Genomic DNA, 20,401 nt, shown 5'->3' with positions numbered 1-20,401 from the left:
TTTCAGGAGTGTTTCAATTTGTGCACATGTGTAGTTCAACAACTTGAGTACCAGCCTTCTAACTTCCAGGCATGTTCTGTACCTTCTTTTTGAGTCTTAATGAACAATAAAATGAGTTAAGTGAGCTTGCACAGCCCTTAGAAACAAGCAGGGATCTCATACCTAAACTCTGAAACAAATTTAGAAGGCAAGCTCATTATTTCCCCCTCTTTAATCACTGTAGAACTCAAATTCATTGTATCAAGAATATGATCAGAAAAGCTAGGAGAGGTCAGAGTCTATGTGAGCATCTTCATTTATTATTGCAGATTTAGTTTGCAATACTGGATAGCAGATAACTATAGGGGAAAAACAGCAGTGCAAGGCCTGCGCTGAATGGGGTTTCAATACAACTTCAGTGTTCTTCCTGGCTTCTCAGCAAAGGGATTTTATACCTAATTTTATAGGTATACGAAAATCAAGTTGCTGTAATTCTAACATTATAAAATCTCCTCCTTTTTGAATTATTTTTCCCCTCATAAAGTGAGATGATTGCAGGTTAAATGCTAACAGTCATTTGCCATTATTGTTATTTTTCCATACCTCTACAAGGCCCTGCAGGATCCTGACAAAGATGACGCACCCGTAATGCACCCTGGCTGCAGATGGTATCAACATGTTGAGGGAGGATGTCAGCAGTATAGCAGCACCAAACACTCTGCAAGGGTGGGGAGGAAAAAACCACAAGTAAATGAAATAATTTCAGTGATGTTGTGGAACATTTATTCCACAGATATTTACAATACCAATAAAGATATGTTTAATTGTATGAAATCTATGTAAGGAATATGTGAACTGCTGGGTATGGTTAGCTTCTACTTTCATTTAATATTATAACCTGTGTGAGCACTCAGCCCAGACGCAGACATGCAGATGTCTGTTTAGTCTCTTGTCTTGAGTAAATATGTCTTGTGTGGTCACACCTGTATCTTACTCTTCATAAAGATTAACTTCTCCTTTTCCCTATTGCTTACCTTTCTTTCAATCAGATCTAATTCAATTCTTTAATATCTGGAGAAATTAGGTCTTTGTAAGTTCTGTTAAAACAGGTATCTGGGCAGAAGAGAAACTCTCATCTGTGCTCTAATTGTAAAGTAGCAACGTGTTCACTACTTCTAAAGTAGGATCCCCACTTATAAATGCCAAAGCACCAGGAAGGATTTCAAACACAGTGTGTTCTTAAACACAGGAGCATTTTCCGTAGGAAATGAGTTATGCTGGTTTTTTTTCTTCAAGTACATTAAGAAGTATGTGCATGAAATGAAACATTATTCTTAAAAACTCCACTTTAACTGCCCATTTTCTTTATACTAAGCCATGTAATGCTAAGAAAAATCCTGGATAAATGTTAACATGGGGCATCCTGGTATCTGATGTGGAAGTGATTTGATAGAACCCTTTAACTTTGATATATGTTCTTCAGAAATAGGTGTGATGCCATAAGTTAGTGAAAAATGGATTTTAGATGAAGGAAGAAGTTGTGAAGTTTCTAGAGGGAAACTCACCTTGAATAAATACTTCTTGTGTTATCTGTTTAAAACTACAGCCTGATGCAAACACTTAAAGAGCAAGTTGAGTATTTTCCATTTCGAAGAGTCTGACAAGTAGGAAATGGCAGCCATACAGAGAAATACTGCCTGTCACTTAGAGGAAGTTCCATTATAAATGGCTTCAGACCTGATCCTCTCACTGTGTTCCCTGTGCTCTGCAGCTTGTGGCAGACACAACCTAGCTCTGTGTGCAGCTTCTTTGTCCCTTCATTTGGCAACATGAGCAGTGCATTTGCTGGGACTGACTGATGTATGGGTTTGTGTCAGAGGGTTTGGCCTGACTTTGCTTATTATTCTTAATTTTTGTATGAGTTATTTCTTCTTTTGTAGCTTTACATCAGCTTTGTGTCAGTGTATAGACTTTCTAGAGCAGATTCTTACCTAGTATTAACCAGTGTGACCCTTTCTAAGTCACTGTCCCTGGCAAAATCATGTTAAGATAGAAAACAATCTTTATTTCTTTATAAGGACAAGATCTTCAAAACAGCTATGTAACTGTTTATTCAAGGAAACTTAGTCTAGTGTTTCATATCTGTATCTGGAATCCGCTTCTGTTTGGCACAGTTGAAAGCTGTGTTTCCCAGAATTTCTTTGTTCTCGTGCTCACTAAAGGGAAGCTGTTTCCTTGAATCTGTTTCTTCCAGAAAATCAAGTAAAAGGCAATTCAGAGAATGATCTGAGGGGAGCATCTTCCAAACAAAGTCTTGACTGTATTTAGGCACGCAGGTACTAGAGAACGTTCTGTTACACTGAAGATTGTATAATAGAAGTACTCGATGTTACTTGAGTGTCAGTTCTCTCTCAGCCTTGCTTTATCAAAATCTTTGTTTGAATCTCTTTAATTTGTATTCAAGAAAAGAATTAGAAACTACAGTTTTAGTGCAAGTCTACTGTGCAGATCTTGTTTCCTGTAACTCCCAGTCAATGGCAAATGCATCTTTCATTTGGTTTATATTTTTTTGCTTTTCCCAGTGTATAGTCATAAGATCAGTCTTTTCCCTTGTCACATTTATTTCCTCCTCCCCCCCCGCCCCATAACTAAATCCTTCTTCCTAACAGGATTGGGATATGCTTCTGCTTTTTGGTATGGATTTTCTGTATATTAAGTATCTCAGTTAAATAAATTTATAATGATTTCTAGCAAACAAGAATGCATTTAAGGAATTTCACTCTCCCACACACCAATACCCTAAATTGCTGTATTTCAGTTCTCAACACTTTGTTACCTTTCTTAAGCTACTGATTTTACGGTTTGTTTACATTTCTCCTCATCCTCACTACTCATTTATCTGCATAAGTCTGATGAAAAAGGCCAGACAGATTAAGTATGTGTTAAGCCATGTTTTTTCTGTAGTATCCCCACATTTCCACAAACACACAGGCATGTGCTTTTCCATGACTGTACTTGCTGCAATTGAAAATGGGTTACTTTTATTTCTGAACAAACATGATTCTCTTTGAAGTGAGACTTTAGTCTGTAAAAGGATGACTATTCCTTCCTATCCAACACTGCACTGCTTTTTTAATACATGTATTTGTTTGTCCTCTTAATATTCTGATATCATCTTGTACAGATCAACATGACCCTCAATGATACACAGTCATAAGCTACCGTGCCCTCCTAAGCATATCTTTGGAGATGGCTTCTGCAACAACATAAACTTGTGCTGAAGGCTTTATATGTCAGGTACAAGTACCACCAGAGTTCAGCATTTCTTACAGCAGGATCTGGCTGTCTATTTTTTTTGAGACCAGCCTACAGATTGCAATTAGCTGTGCTGTTGAATTTTCATTCAGAGGTGTCCATTAACATTGGTTTCATGCTGGGCATGTTCTAAAAACCACAAAACAGATCTAAATTCCGTGGCATAATTGAAGAACTTCAGTAGATATAAGGGAAAATCTGGGAAAAGCTGCAGCAAGCCACAGATGTGTGGCAGGCCAATGACTATGCCATTATTCTCTGCCTTGGCATTAGGAGAGAACTGAACTGTTGTTATTTCCCTTCAGCAGTCTCTAGATGGGAGGGAAAATTCCTTTCTGACCCCAAAACAGCAAGTAGTTTAAATATATAGAGGAATTTAACCATACACAGAAGACAGAGTAATAGACACAGTAGTAGAATGTCAGGGAGAAGGTAAAAATGTAAATCCTACCCACAGAAGTGACTAGAATCTGTGCTTTGCTTATCTATTTCCATTTCTTGACTCAATAGACTCAGTCCCAAAAGACAGGATCTAACACTGAACCTCAGTGTTCTACTGACAAAAGCATTACATGGAGGTTGTTGTGAACTGAGACTTTGTCCTTCAGTAACACAAGTAGTAATAACAGCAAAATCATATTTAAGAGACATTTGAGATGGGAACAGAGGAAGGAAATGACTCTGACAAGTCAGGAGAAATGCTTAGAATAGAATGAAGTTGAGTGAAGAACTGATCTTTTTTTATTTTCAAGCCAGCTGGCTCATTTTCCTCTTTGGGGAAAAACTAGAGAGAAGGAAATGCACTTATTTTCACCTCTGGATTTCTAATCTCTGTGAAGTCTCACTATTCACATCTGCTTTTTTCATGCAATTCATATTACATTAGCGTTCTGCATGGCAGTGCATTATAGATTTGGTTACTTGGTTGAAAGAAGTGTCAGCTTATAAACTGAACTGAGAACAGTGGGAATACAGATGCCTGCTAAATGCTGAACACCAGATGGGTGACATATTGGGTTACACATATGATATCTGAAAGTAAGGAGTCCTGGTTGGAAGTATCCTTTCCCCCAAAGGACTGGGGGTGAAAATTGCTCCAATGACTCCACAAACCTAGAACTGTGCACAGTATGACTCAATTCCCCAGCTGTCAGAATCCAGTGCATTTCATTGTTGTCATTCTTTAATGTCACTGAAGATTTAGAGTTATCTCTGTCTCCTTAATCTCAGATAATTGTGGTCTACTTTCTTTAAAAATAAACTTTTAGGGAAACTAATATGTCAAATCTAAAGCATATGGAGTATCTTAGCTAAAGTTCATTCTTGAAAAAGAGAAAAACAGCTGTATATGTTTGAAATAGTAATTTTAGCTATTTATTACAAGAACAGCTTTAAGATGTTTAAATATATGCAGTGTGAATGAGTTATGAGTGTCATGTTGTTAAAATCAAGACTAATTAAAGATAGTAAATGCTGGTCACCTAAGACCACAAAACAAGATGATGTGCACTTGAATGGAATGAAACTGGGAGCTATGAATGCATAGAAGGTGTCATATCAGTTTTCTCATTGATAATGATTGGTGATGGATGGATGGTTGGATGGGGTGATCCTGTGGGTCTTTTCCAACCTTGGTGGGTCTATGATTGAACTTAAGTTTTCAATGACCTTGCTAGAAAAACCATAAAGAACACTGAGTACTTTTCACTTTCCAGAAAAGAACTTATCAAGCATATATTAAAAGAAACTAGGTCTTGATGGTCAAGAAAGAATATTTAAGAACCTATGCTTGTCCGGGAGAATTCCAGAGCAGAAGAAGCTCTGGCAACTGCAGGTGTTTCACATGAAGTGAGTTTTTCAGACTGTTCTATCTGCTCAGGGTTGCTAAAATTTATCTTCTTCTTTGACATCATTGACTATTGCTTATCATTGACAAACCTCCTACAAAAGGCCAGCAAAGCAACCTAGAGTTGATTATGCTGTTTTTATTTCTTTCACAATTGAAACAATTTCTTGCCAGGGGGAGCTACAAAGCTGGATATTGGATTAAAACTTTTTTTTTTGCATGTTTTTGTTAGTGAAATGTTTAAGCTATAAATACAAGAGCTGGCTGGAATGTCTGTAAGCATGCAGACATTTATCAGGATCATTTCTTCTGCAGATGTTGCTAGCAATGAGATTTATCTTTTCTATCTTCATTTTTTGAGTTCACAGTACATTTAGTATCTGTGTATTTCAGGTTGTTAGCTGCTACTTAACATTCCCTTCTTAAAAGGTGTATCTCCACCTATATTGTCTGGTGAGGGACTTCTAAGATTTGAATATAGAACATTTTGATGATTCATATTTGTTCTAGCTTGATCTGCACGTTTTGAAGATGAGTAAATCCCAAAGTATTCCCAAGTCTTTTAGTAGAATGGACCTTGCAAGGTCTGATTCGATCAAGAGCCAGAGAGAAATGCCACATATAGATTAAGTCAATGTCTGTCAGGAATACAAAGTCCCATTGACCTTCTCCTTCACTGAGTTCCATTATTGCCAGCTGGCACTCAGAACTCAAACCACGTCCCCAAATACTTCTCAAGAAGACCCATTTGCTCTTCAGATATATATTTGATACAGGATGTTTTGTTTTGGGTTGTGTTTTTTTTTTTTTTTTTTGAAGAATTTGGCATCTGATTACAGCATCATGGTAATTGATGCTGGATGTAAAAGCCTCCTGGGTCATTAAATACTGATCAATGCTTTTACCAGAAAGTGGATTACATCATCCTTTCATAAGCAGATGAAGTTCCAACTCATAGGTAATTAGCATGTGCCCTACTTACTTTGGAAGCCTTTCCAGCTTGTTACTTTCTACATCTGATAGATATCTTGCACTCATGCTGTCTTATTTTAGCAGTTCTAATGTCTGCACTTTACCCCCAGTAACAATTCTGTCTTCTTTCTTTTGCATCACAAATCAGGCTGGGTCCTCTCTACCCCATCTTCCTGTTCTTCATTCATTTGATTATGCAATTAGCCTTCTCTGTCTTCTCTTTGAATTCAGCTGGGGAATCTCCCAGACCTGTAGTTCTGTTTTACAGCTCATTATACCCATATATGTCTAGATAAAATTCATACACATTCCTTCTAGCTCATTAGTTTTAGGTTGGCTTGCTCTTTAAATATGTAATGTGCTAGATCATGTTTCAAACCATCTCATTTAAATTGTCTTACTGAGTTCCAGGTCTTGGACTGTGATTCATAAATACTTCTCATTTTAGATATGCATAATAAGTTATAAAATAAATCCTTCATGTTCTTACTTCAAAAATGTTTTATGGATCTGGCAATGGATAAGCTCAGAGACTATTTCTGCACTGCTTGGTGGAGTGTTTTCTGATATATCAAGTGCTATAGATAACTATATCTGCACTGCTTGGGTTAAATGTGGGTTCTTTCAGAGCAAAATGACAGCAATGTTAATATTTCTATGCAGCCAGCCTAAATTGCATTTTTTTAGCATGAAATCTAGTGTTGATACTGAATTAGGTTAAAATAGCAAAGCAGGAAGAAGTGATCGTGGATATTTGTTGGGAAAAATGCCTGGAATTAACTATTCTATTTCAGAGAGAACTAGATTTTCCTCTTTGAAAGGCCATGAGGAATAGTAAATTCAGCAGGGATTCTGGAGGTTCAAGACCTAGGAGAGTGCTAGAAGAGAAGTTACTTGGCACTACTGACATATATGAATGATATTATCTTCTGTATCTAAATAACTAGTAAAAAATCTGCCTTTTGTGGACTTGTGTTACTTTCAGTGGACAACTACAGGTTCTTCTCAGCAAAAATAAGAAAACAATAGTTTGGCCTATAATGTTAATGATAAACATAGAGCTTCCAAGCAAATTTCTAACACCATTAATGATGATTTGCTTGCTTCTATCTTACGTCAATGTGAAGTATGCTTGTACTAACTTCTGGAAAATTGTTTTTCTTCCATATTATATTGTGACAATTGTTTTTATTTTTTTCCAGCTGTTTCCTCACACTTGAGCGTTGACCTTTTTGACAGCAAACTGTGAGTAGACAATCTGGAATACTTACATTACTTATACTCATGTTTATTCAGTGCATACCTGCCATGTCACTTGCTCATCCCTCTGTAACCTAAATAACCTAAATAATCCTGATAATATTTTCCTTACTCTAGTTATCTTTTCACTTTGTAGTCATGCTGATTGTCCTTCTTGGGATATTTTCTACTTCAGTTTGCTTATTTGATATGAACTAAATGAAAATGAATGCTGTTGGGAGATGTTTTTCAGCATTATATCATCTTATGGTTTATCTCTAGCACTGGCTCATTTCTGCCTACTCTGTTAACCTTTCTGCTATGGATATATATACACCTTAAAAGCCCACCATGACAGTTCATGACTCTATGAGTGACAGACAGAATATAGTGGTTTTTTTTCTGAATCAGGTCTTTAGTTAGCATAAAAGGGCATAGGCCTAATAAAGCTGGAATTATGCCATGAGTATTAGAGTGGTCAATGAATTCAGGTGCCTAGCAGACAGAATAAGCTACGTTTGACATTAGGGGGGAACACTTATTCCCAAGTGCCAGTCTGGCTGAACATACTACATGAAGAGTATCGCCTAAAAACCAATCCTATCCAGTAACAGCCTACAGCCTGAAGCCATAGTGCAGCAGCTCTATCAGTCTTTTTAATACTGTGATAAAGACAAGTTATTCTCATTCATATGTGTAGAAGGGAGGAGGGGGATGTATCTGTGTGCCTTTCATGCTAAATCCTATTACAAGCCTTTCATGAAACATTAATATGTAAAAGCTGACCTCCCGTCATCTAATCTAGCATAATAAGGGCTTGGATACATTATTAATTTTTGTCACACATCTGAGCCCCCCTTTTATATACCAAAACCCCCATCCAAATCCCTTGTTGCATCATTATATTGTGATAAATGCTCCATCATTCATGACAGAAAAATGGAAAGACCCTGAGCCATATGGCAGAGGGAGCAGCAGTACCAGCCACTCAGGGATGGTTCTCCAGTCCCCTACTTGCAGTAACTGGTGCTTAAAAGACTCTGCAATGCAGTAGGGTAACAAAAACATCTTATTTTGTTTTTTTTTTATAAGGGTTTTTTAGGGGGAGGGCAGTTTTGGTGTGCAAAATAGGCTGGAAACAGACAAACCCAACACTGGTGCCTGGGACTGTAGCCCAGTTAAATCTGCAGGATTTTGAACTGAATCTGAAAGTTGGAGTTGGCAAGTACAACTGAAGGGTTATCTCCTACAGTGCAAGGTCATCTTGTTTCTTCGTAAATTCAGAATTTGGCTCCAATCTCACCATTCCAAGGTTATGCACCAAAAAACCACAAGGTGTTATATCTACCTATGGCAGAATGTGAAGGTGTTTGGTTGCTTTCTGTTTCAGTTCATATGCTTTGTGTTTGTTGTCAGTAAGACTAAGTTAAGGAGAAAGATATTATTATTTCAGTGACACATTAATGACACTCGGTGAAAATGTTTGGGACTGAGATGAAATGCTGTGATATGCAGATTTCTGAAATATCACCAAGTGTATTCGTGAAAATAATCCTACTGGATTATGTGTTGGGTACGAGGATTTAGCCTTTAATATCAAGATGAATGGTGCATGGAAAACAAGAATTTAAAGAGAGTTTGATGTTTATGTATTTTCATTCAGATTGGAATGTGACAATGATGAAGAGCTCAACAGAGATGTGAGATAATTGAGTTGTAGAGAAATTTAGCGTAGTTCTGTAACGATGATCCTTAATGTGAATAGTGGATTTGTGGTTTAACAGATAATGGGAAATATAAGTCATTATCATGGAATTATAAGGTAATTCATTATATCTTCTTTAATAAAAGCTGTCATTCTATTCTGCTTTCATTAAGTCTTTGTGTAACAGAGTTCTAATTGTTGGAGTATATACAAATGAGTTAAAATAGTCATCATTGCTTTACCAGAAATTCTGTGGTTATTACAGACCTATTTTTGAAACACTATTTGGTATCTACAGTCAAAGACTGTATTTATATTCTAAATATGTGACTGCACACTTGGGAATTAATTCCTGAGCATGTATAATCTAACAATGACCCATTAACTTCAGAGAATCATTCCCGAATAACAGTAAATATATGTTTAACCTGTTACTTTGAAAATCAGTGAGGAAATATTGCCACAACATAATAAGGCTTTAGTGAGGACAATGGTTTTATTGCAGATTTCCAGTGTGTCTTTAAATTATATTTTAAAGGGTTTATCAGAAGTTAAAATATAACTGGTTACTTTCAGTGTTCATGCTTTTTATACTCTCATTAATCTGGCTGCTTCTTACTGATTCTTGTTATATTGTTCTATATTCTTAAAGCACACATTTATATCCAATGGTTTTTCAGTAGAGCTACTTGCATTGTTTATAATCAAATGGTTTTTCAAGTATTGTTTGATATACTGATACACTAAATACAGAGTTCTTGCTATTATTTCACTTCATGTCATTATATTCTATCTTTCAACTAGTTTTGTGACTCTCCTGTAACCCACTTCTGATTTTTAAAAGACTCATATTAATACTCTTACCCAAATTGCTTGCAACAATCTGCAGTAATTTCCATTGACCTAAATAAACTGACAATCCTGAATACAAAAAAAACGCATACCCCAGGATTACACTGACTTCCTTCCAAGAGGATCAGATAGAATAGCATAAAACCTCACTCAGCATCACAGCTTTCTAGAGCTTTCCCACTCCCTGATGTTACTTGGCAGTTGAGACTAATATGTATTAATTGGAACAGAAAACTTTACCAAGTGATCTTTGTTATATCACTGCTTTTCCTGATCCATTTTTTACTAATGAGCTAATCAGTGTTTCTGCATATTTCTAAAATGGCTGATGAAATGTGAGCATAACAGTAGGTCTTGTCTAAGGCCTGCCCAGCACTATCATAGCAGTAGGTATGTCCTTGAACACTAGATGCAAATTAATATCTTCATAATCTACCAGTGTGACTAGTATTACTAGTTCAATTGCAAGCATTTGGTTGTGAAAAACATGCAAAGGGGCTACATCACACTGCATTTGACTTGGGCAAAAATCCTAGTAACCTGGTATCTTATATAGTATACAGGCAGAGAAAAGCATGTTCTGGGAGAGATGAAATACACCTGAGGTTTTAAGTGCCTCCTAACACTTGCTTAGTTCAACACCATTGATAATGGGTAATCTCAAGGGCAAGAAAAACTGCTCCAGTTTCCAGACTATACTGACACCCCCCTCAAAACTTCAGAACATCCAGGTTTCTTTTCACTATGGTTGTTAAAATACCACAAAAGGGTGCATAATTATATTTCAGTTCTGAGTTTCTTATAATGATATTGCGTACCTAGAATTGTTTTAAAACATTTAAACATCTTGATCGTCATGTTCCATTTAAACCAAATACACAGATTAAATTAGAAGACTACCAAAGCACCAATTTCTTTTCTTCCCTCTAATAAGAGGTCATCAGCCACTGAGAATTACTCATTTAAGATTCCTTAAGAAAAGGCAATGTCTGATTAACCCCAGCTAAAGACATTTCAATGAACTAGGTAGAAATTAAGACTTAGTGTGTTTAGATTGACAGCTTTCATAATGTTTCTATTCATGACATAGTAATTGCTTAACGATTGCCTCTCTGGTGAGAGCCATTGTCATGCTCACATTCAAACCTGTAGTTTAGAAGCATTAACAATGAGACTTGTGCTATTAAATGACATTAACTGACACTATGAGTAAAATATCTGCTAACTACCTAGTGTGGATACATTGAATTAGTGCGTAAGAGTTGAGTTTACATTTCCTTGCAGTTTTTCAAGGCAAAATACCTATAAACACAGCAAAACTAACTCAGGTCCTTCTCACAGAAACCCCACTCAAACTACTGAAAATACACAGTGACTTTAGTGGAAAATATAGCACTGAATCCCCAATAATCTCAAAATAGATTCTCACTTTTTATTCATTTTTTTTGATAGAAAGCTTTTATACTACTAACCAGAGTGCACTGAAACCAACTTGTTCACCTGTTTTTGGCCCTACAGTTTCAAAAGCTCTGAATCATAGCTGCTTTTTGTTCTTGATGAAGATATTTACATAAACATCTCTGCAGAAACAATTCTACTCCCATTGTAGAGCAATGTGGGGAGAAGAGAATTGTAGTATAAGGCTGTACATAAATTCATCTAGGAGAAACAACCTAGATTAGATAAAAGCTTGGGTGCTTTGTGACAAAATACTTTTTCTAGTAGTTCAGAGCACATCTCAATATTCTCTGCGATCATTATGCAATGCTTCCTTAATGGCAAGGTGGACCTTAAGATATTGGTGAAATAAACCCTACATAGAGAACTCCATATTGTACTTCTTTGTTCCTTCAGCATACTGAGATTGGTTGCATACTAATTTTGTTCTAGTCCTCCTCTGCAAGAAGAGTTCTCTAGCCTTGTAGCAAAAAGGAATTCTGTATTTCCACACATGACTGAAGAGATATAAGTTTAAAGCTTGACTAATTGCAAATGAGGGCTCACCTGAAGCCCCAGTCCATGTCTTTTGAAAAATGATGTTTCCTGCAATGTGCTGAATGTTCCTTCTTTCTATGGAAGTAAATAAAAGATTGACAGGTGCACTGACCTGGGTTTATTTAGTATCTTCTTCCATATAATTAGTGATAAAACTAGGAAGAATGGCCTCAAGTTGTGTTGAGGAGGTTCTGCTTAGATACTAGGGAAAATTTATTCTCCTAAAGAGTGGTCAGGCACTGGAATGGGCTGCCCAGAGAGGTGTTTGAGTCACCATCTCTAGAAGTGTTCAAGGAAGATTTAGATGTTGTGCTAAGGGATGTGATTAAGGGAAGTGGGGAAATATTGGTGGCTGGTGGACTGTTGGTCTGGATGACCTTAGAAGTCTCTTCTAACTTTGGTTATTCTCTGATTCTAAGTGCCACTGACCACTGGAAAAGTAAGTGTTCAGAAGAAGTATTTTTCAGCGCTCTCTGGAATTTTCAGCGGTGGTTTCATTTGATTATGTTGATTCTATAGCAGCATAAACCTGCTATAAAAATATACCTAAGATAAAGCATTTTCCTAAATGCTGGGCTGAGAAGACTGTAACAAAATTATCAGTGATGAATACTAATAGAGACCAAAGCTATCAAGAGCAAATCTCTAAGAAATTCCATTTACTACATAAAAATCTGCAGATCACTATATGTGTGTAAATCACTATATATGATGTGTCAGAATTAAAGGGAGTCTATGCATGATAGGAGCAATGGTTCAAAGCAGAACAGAATATTTGTGCAGCAGGAGCCTTGAGCACTTCAGTTAGCAAAGAATCTCAGTAAAATGCTGCTCATTTACAGGCTCCATTGGAGGAAAAATACATATATTAGAGAGTTCAGAGCTCAGTGTTGCTTATTCTTGATTGACAGTAAGCCCTTAAAAATAAGGGTGCAATAAAATTAAAGGAGTTTGGCCTAGCTTGAAATGAGTGCATTGTGTGTAGAAAGGTTTACTTATTACCCTCCTGTGGTATCTTCTTTCATGTGTTATGTCTTAGTGACACTTTCATGTTGTATCAACCCAATCTCTTTAATTGGTTGCTAGACTAAATCCTAGTGTCAAGCAAACTTGGTCCTGTGCACTTTGCTACTCCTTGTCAACAACAAAAGCTCACAAAGCACATCTTAAACCTCTTCCCAGTTCCCATCCTTGAGGTTCTTGATGCTTGGGAATCAGTTTTTCATTCACAATAACAGGTTATGAATGTAAGAAAAACTGTTGAGTTAAAATATGTTCAGGTTAGCAATTAGAACTGGCCTCTATTTACTGATGTATGTGTAAATATCCATAAAGAGGAAGGAAAAATTGATTGACCTAGGTCAGGTAGCATGTGTAAATTATTGGGCTTTCTTGGGCGTCCATGCTTTTGTCTTGTGAATCTTTGTAGGTGCAACACTTGAAATAGGTATTAATTCAAATTACTGACATTACTAGGGCAGATAAGGACAGGCTTTTATTTCTCTGAGTCAGAACTGTCAGTCTTAACTCAGGTAAGACTTCCCATTGATCCTGAGAAGCTATAGACTCTGCAAAGATGCAAAAAAGCTCAAAGAAGAAACCTTTCAGGCAGCTGTCCTTTGAAATAGCCTTTTTAGATGTCTGAGCTATTAACAAAAAGGTGGTACCTGTAAGCTGACAGGCGATGCATATCCCACTTCAATATATACACTGCATTCTGGGTTTGTTTACTAAGGGATGGTTATCTCACTTACTAAGAATCTATCCATTAGTAAGTGTTCTTTATTTTCATTCTAGATATCTGTCTAAAAGGTATTCACCTTGGAGAGAGTATTTTTGCCATAGCTCCCCTCTTTCTCAAGCAAATACAAACCAGCTTTCTTTCCAGGCAGAGTGTTTCCATCAGTCTCTGCCTACCTTTGATGTTGCACACTTATGAGAAGAGATAAAGGTATATATTGTTGATTTTAGTATCCATTTACACTTAATTTGCTGTGGTTTTAAAGACTGGCACTAGGACCTTTGCTGTTTTGCCGACCGATGAGCCTGTGATATTAAGTATGGATGTGAAAGCATCATGTGTCTTGAATACTCTGCGGATCTAATTAACAGGTAGAATCGCACCCTGGGTGCTTGAAAAATAGCCAGACACCATAGAAACCAGTCCTTAAGTCCCCGCACCATCTGCACTTTCTTTTCATTGTGTAAGTCTAATTGAAACGTGGGTTTCGACCATTCTAAGTTCGTTTGCCTTAATGGAAAATTCCTGCCAATGGTTTCCTTTTTCACAGGGAAAAAAAGAAAAAAATAATAATAACAACACTGTCTCGGGCGGAAAAGGAATATCTCTCAGGCTTTGAGGAACTAATGAATCTTTGAACTCGCTCTGAATGCGGGTCTTTAGAACAGCGCTGCCACAACCTCCCCGAGCTAATTTTAACGAGGACATAACGAGAAAAGAAACAAACGCCGAGATTCCTCGCGAAACTAGCGGGCAGTTCAGGAGGGAGCGTGGAAACAGCCGCTTCTCCATGTTTTCTACTTTCCTTCTTTAGAGCTCCTACAGCCGGGCCGGGCGGAGGGTTTGTGGAGCTGCTCCGTGCCGGGAGCTTGGAGCTGAGCTCCGAGGCAGGAGCCACCCGCCAGCCCCCCTGCATGAACCTGGGGATACTTAGGCCGTCGTTACCTGTTGGCTGCCAGTCGGGACGAGATATACCCTCCGGGGATCTGGGTGATTATGTAGCCCCAGAAAAATGAGCCGTGGATCATACCGACTGTCTCAGGATCCCAGTTAAACTTCGCTTTCTTCCAAAGCAAGGGACCGGGAGAGAAGGAGAAAAAGAAAAGAGGAAGGCTGTAATCGTGCCAGGTTAAATAATGTTCCCGTCAAGAGCTTCACCGCGCCGGTCGAGGCGGAGGGGAGGGGGGGCTGAGGTTGACGGTGGCACTCGGCAGCCGGGACGAGGGTCTCCTGCTGCCTCCCCTTGGTACTGGCTCCTCACCGCACCCACGCCGGCCGCCCCATGAATGGAAGAGCAGCGGAATCGTGCGGACCCCCCGGGCCACTCCCGGCCTGCGAGGGGTGCTTTACTCGTCTGGCTGTCACGCCGCCTCTTGCCCACTACGCTCTAAGCCGATTTAACACGGCATTTAACGCCTTTTCAACTCAAATTCTTTCATCCTGTTTTATCAGACATTCCTACATAACCTCCCCATTTCCCTTTCACCCTCCTCCGGTCGTTTATTAGACGCCTTCCTTTCCCTGTGTTTGTTTTACGAGATATCTGTGCTTTCCTACATGGTGCACAAAAGGAAAACGTATCTGCCCGCTCATTCTTGCCCCAAAAGGCTTTGTGCTGGGAACTACAATTGAAAAATAGAAATAATAGGCAGAAATAATTTATCTTTCCCCAGCTGAGGTTCCGGGCGATCAAGGGCGGCGGGCAGAGCTGAGGGGCGGCACGGGAGCATCCTTGCAGAGGGTGAGCGCTGCCGAGCCAGCAGAGCCCGGCTGCCTACACTGAGGTGCCGGGTCTGAGGCTGGGAATGTCACCGAGAGGGCATGGGAGTTACGAGGGAAGGGTTCCCACCTCTTTAATAATTTTTCCTCCTCGGTGTATGGTGCTGTTATTGACCATGTCCACGATGGCCACTCCCAAGTTACATCGGATCCCGAAGGAAATGCAGAATCCCAGTCCACTCATGATGGCAATGATGTACCTCCGGGGCAGCCCGAAGCAGGTACAGTCGCAAAACGGGGCTTTCTTCTCGGGCATTTCCATAGGCTTCCCATCTTCCGTCAGCTCGATGGTGTCCCCGGGCTTCTGCCTCTTCTCTAGGACTCTGCCCGACACAAGAAGGGAAAGTCAAGCCCTGCCGCCCCTGTCTGAATGCACAGCCAACTCGGGTAGCTGAAGACTTAAGTTCACAGTTCCCCCCGCCCCTTGCTTCGGCTTGCTTTGGATGTTTACTCCTTGTTTTCCGTTCACCTTCAGCTGTTCTTCAGCTGTGACCTGTGGGAGTCACGATTAGTCATCCCCAGCTCCCTTCCGCCCCGCGACAGCCCTCTGCAGAAACCCAGGGAGGAGCTCAAGCTGAGAACTGCTCATCTATCATTAAAGGCTTCTGCTTAAATATGTAGGACGCATTAAGAAGACATCATCTGTAGCCACTGCAGAGGCGCCATGTTGGGTAGCCCAAGAGGTAGAGCACGGAAACTAGAACGGTGATCTGGAGAAGGTTTTATTCTCCCCCTGCCGTACTAGAAACGCCAAGGGGAAAGAGCTCAATCTGCATTTTGCTTCTGGTTTGAGAACAATAGAAAGAGTAACAGAAAGGGTGGGGCGGTGGTATTGCTACTTATTTTCGATTTGCAAAATGGCTGTCACATGCAGTGGGGAAAAAAAACATGATTGTCTTGGGAGAACTGACGTCTCCGGAGGAGTCTTTGGTAAATATCGCATCTGCTCAGCTACACGTTGTGAGCGTGTGATCGCCGGGCAGGTTTTACCTTCCAAACTCAGCTCTGAGCTCCATCTCACCGTTTGCGCTTCCCTTGGTTTTACAAGGGAGTCCCATCATCTCCGAGAAATCAATGTGCAGAAATTTGGAGGGTGCTGACCATTACGAGCTATGATGTCGAATCAACAGAAAAGTACTGAATAATGCCCCACCCTCTCCTCTTAAAAATAAATAAATAAAATGCCACCCTCCCCCCCTAAAAAAAATCCCAGCCTCCCAATCAGTGAAAGATTACTGAGCAGATCCTATCTTTTTGGTGAAAGTGGATAAGAAAAGATAGCGGATGTATCAAGCTGATGCTCCTTGGTGAACCTCTCAATATTCTCTTGCAGCAAGTGAGATACTGAAAAGACTGAAATACCAACCGCTTTCATCCTAGCTCCGTTCTCTCGAGGACCGAGCTCTCGATTTCCCGACACTGGGCTCTCTCCTGCCACTGCCCTAACCCCCTCCTTAGGAGTGTCTTCTCACCTCAGACATTCTCATCAGAGGAGCCGCTCTTTGAGGTTAATTCATCCGACTAATGGGGTGCTAACAATTAGTAGAATCAGGCTCAGATTGTTGCCTGTGCTTTGAAGGAAATGGGGAGGCTTTATCTCACGGTTACTCGGTTGAAATCCTAACGATTTTTATTTGCCGGGTGAAATATTCCCGTGCTTTAATTCTGCATCGTTTCTTACCGTCTTAAATTGCGAATACAAGAAAATACCGTGTTTTTATGTTAAAAATTCGTTTGTGCGAATACAAAGATGCACGAGGTGTCTTTCCAGTAAACGGGATTATCTTCCGGAAGACATTAACATATGAGGGACGTGAAAAGTATTTCCTAGAATCGGAACTAAAATAGTTCAATCTTATGCGTTGGAGGGAAAAAAAAAAGAAAGAAAAAGGTAACTGGATCGTTTGTTAATTAATGGGAGACTTCAAACGGAGTTTTGCTGGATAATACAAATGCTTTCTCCATTACTCACTGTACGAGAACACAAAAAGCAGTAGAGACGGTCGTTTCATTTATGCTTTGTGGAATCTCTTAGGGGGAAAAAAAAAGTTTATTTCCTTAACGACTTTTTTAATCAGTTACTCTGGATTCTCAATTACTCCTCTGTACTTTTCCTCACAATTTAGTATGACATAATGATAAAGAGCAGGGTATTTACTACGTTGCTGTTGGCTTTGGTTCTGCTGTTTTGCTTTTCAAAACTGTGCTCTTCTCACTAAAATGAAAGATTCACTTCTTTCTTATCGCTTCAGTAATAGCTCCCCTTCCCTGAAAATGGCAGCAGAAGTTGTGATTCATGCTGTGGAAGAGCCTTGTGCTTGTGCCCAATACTGCCGCATAGGCATGGAAAAAAAAAAGGCTTTTACGTGACCTACAGTAGACAGATAAATCCGCAGTTAGCTTTAATCCGTAATTTGAAACAACGCTGGGATAAGTGTTGGCAGAGGAGAAGGTCCAAAATACATTGGAATTTCACAGGCTATTCTCAAACGTCCTAGAGGTCACTAAAGTCACTAGATTGGATGGGGCACGATGTGTCAACTTTAGTACATACCGTTTTTAGATATGCGTGGATTTGTGTCTGTTTTCTGTCTATACAGAGCTTGAAGATGGTAGAAATTGGTATACACAGAAACATGCTGGCATGCCTATGAGTTTAGCAGTTGCAGTCGTATATTGGTGGATGCTTCTCAGTGCAGGCGGATAAATAATTAAACACATCCCTCCATACGTTTCGGCTTCAGCATTAGAAAAAAAAATCATTTGGACATCAATTATTTATACATATCCTTGTTTATCTTCCTCTGACGACGAATTACACAAGGGCTAAGACTAATCAAATCTCGGAAATATTATTATTATTATTATTAATTTAATTATTGGTGAAAGCAGCGATAAAGGTCTTGTGAGCGAGTACCAAAATTAATAAAAAACAAAGACAAGGGGAGCTGCTCTCTGCTGATTATGGTATCTAGTCAGGATCCTGTTTTTGTGCGAGAAAGATGGGGTAATCCTTGGCTACATATTTACTGGCAGCATCTACGAATCAGATAGAGAAGTTACAAGGGTGCCATATTGAGAAGCTCCAGCACTAGTTTCCATTACCCAGATTATACCAGCGATATATAAACAGCTCCCAGCCCCTCCACCACTAACCTCCCCAAAGCACACCTCTATCAGCAGCTCACTGTTAATGAAAGCTTTCAATTGTTCCTGGGAAATGGAGTTCTCTAATATATTTTAGTCTTACCTGTAGAGTTGACCAAGAGATTTTCCGGCAAAATTCTTCAATCCCTCCTTGCCAGGGGTCAAAATCCTTTGTTTTACCGACTCCATTCCTGCAGTGATGCTCGCTCGGTTCTGCTCTGCTCTGGATAGGGCACTGCTACGAGCAACGATGGTTCATATTGCTTTAATCCTTTAACTTTTCCCCATCATTAAATGGTATCAGTGCAGCTCCGAGTAAAGGGAGAGTGAGAGAAAGCTGGCGCGCGTGTTTGAGAGGGGAAGAGACAGCGTGAGGAGCCGGGGAGGGGGGGCGGGGGGGGAGAGGGCGAGGGAGCGCGCCTGTGTGCGGCAGCGAGAGGGAGGCTGAGCGCTGCAGGCAGCCCCCGACTTTCCCGGCAGCGCGGAGCTGCGAGGCACGGTCAGAAAGTCTTCTCGGCCCCGCAAGCTTCAGCGATGACGGGCTCGAAGTGTGCCATGCCCGGCTGGGAGGGGACGGAGGACCCCCCGCGGGAGCTTTGCAGAAGAATCGTGGTTTGATGCCGGAGGTTTCCCCGGCTGTAGAACGGAGGGGGAGGGGTGCGAATCCCCCCGGTAGGCAGAGAGCAGCGTACCCGGAGCTAAATCGGTCGGTGGGCGAGGAGCTCCGGTCCGCTCCGCGCTGCTGCCACCCGCCCACTAGCGCAGGTCGCGCCCCAGGGCGGCGGCGAGAAGCACCTCAGCCCGCTGCGCCTCTTTCAGCACCGCGGTCAGCGCCGCGTCCCACCCTATTCGCTCTCGTAGAGCCCGACCCGCAGCGTTAAGGGGCCATGGGCAGCCACTGGGAGAGCAAGTCGTGGGGGTAACAAGGACAGGGCCTTCCTGCAGTCAGCAGCACTGCGAGGGAAACGGGGTATTGGCTGCAAATAGTACAGATCTTGCTATAAGTATTCTAAAGGTGCATTTATTTATCGCTGCGTATGGACTTGCGCGGCTTATTTCATATCATATTAGCAATCATTTTCTTTTGAGTGCGTAATATCTTTCGTGCCCTCTGCATTCGTGTGTTATAACAGGCCCGAGTAACATTCAGACCCTTTGGCAGCGTATATTGTATAGGAACAAGCTTGGCACCTCCTGATAACACAGTTACTTTCCTTTCTAGAATCTAGCTGCAATTATCTGACTTCTCTCATTTGGCAATAAATTGTACATACAAAACATTTTATTTCTCTTAAGAAAAAGGCCAATCTTAAAGCTCCTGTAGATTTGTCAATTGCAAAAACAAACAGGAAATTGTGTTCTAAAGAATTTCTTCTAAAATCATTATTCTCCTTTACTTGCTTAGCCAGTGATAAAACGTAAAGTTTGGCTTCCTGGTGAAAATGTATGTTATAGCCACAATATCCCACAAGCAACTGCTCTTTGGATTTATATAAGCATTCGTTTCCGATGTTGCCCTCTGGTGTTGGGTTAGTGAAGTTTTACAGCAACAGAACACGTTTATAAAAGAAAAGCTAGTTATTTCAATGCTGTAATTCCTATTCAGCAGTGGACTGTCATTAGACTGATCTATAGATTTCTGATATTTCTTTTAAAAGATGTAAAAGGTCCTTGAAGTAGTAAAATAGCAACTGAAGCTACACGTAATTAAAACGTTGCTAATTGCATCACAACACAATACTGATTCCTGTGTTATAGCATGTACTGAATATGGCTTCTAGCACATGATTCCATACAGAATCATCATTCCCATTGCACTGCTGGAAGGATT

At 40.1% G+C, this 20,401-nt stretch overlaps 1 protein-coding gene across 2 annotated transcripts in view; it reads right to left on the bottom strand.

Annotated features, from left to right (window-relative positions):
* The window catches only part of SLC17A6 (solute carrier family 17 member 6), a 30,063-nt gene extending 11,113 nt beyond the window's left edge, over nt 1-18,950 (bottom strand). Inside the window, exons 1-4 of one of the 2 annotated variants that reach the window (XM_015863427.3) lie at nt 18,674-18,950; nt 15,494-15,746; nt 14,590-14,708; nt 583-697 (exon numbers count right to left, since the gene is read on the bottom strand). In XM_015863427.3, coding sequence (XP_015718913.1) covers nt 583-697; nt 14,590-14,708; nt 15,494-15,746; nt 18,674-18,759 — 573 coding nt within the window. In that variant the 5' untranslated portion in view covers nt 18,760-18,950. Of the gene's footprint in view, nt 1-582; nt 698-14,589; nt 14,709-15,493; nt 15,747-17,977; nt 18,086-18,673 lie in introns of those variants that run through there. The other variant, XM_015863428.3, reaches the window with a different exon arrangement.
* Between the last annotated feature and the right edge of the window lie 1,451 nt (nt 18,951-20,401).

The sequence above is a fragment of the Coturnix japonica genome, chromosome 5 (genome assembly GCF_054131305.1).
Source record: "Coturnix japonica strain WE chromosome 5, WE-NBRP24, whole genome shotgun sequence".
Taxonomy (NCBI): domain Eukaryota; kingdom Metazoa; phylum Chordata; class Aves; order Galliformes; family Phasianidae; genus Coturnix; species Coturnix japonica.
This window is presented reverse-complemented; position numbering and strand designations above follow the sequence as displayed.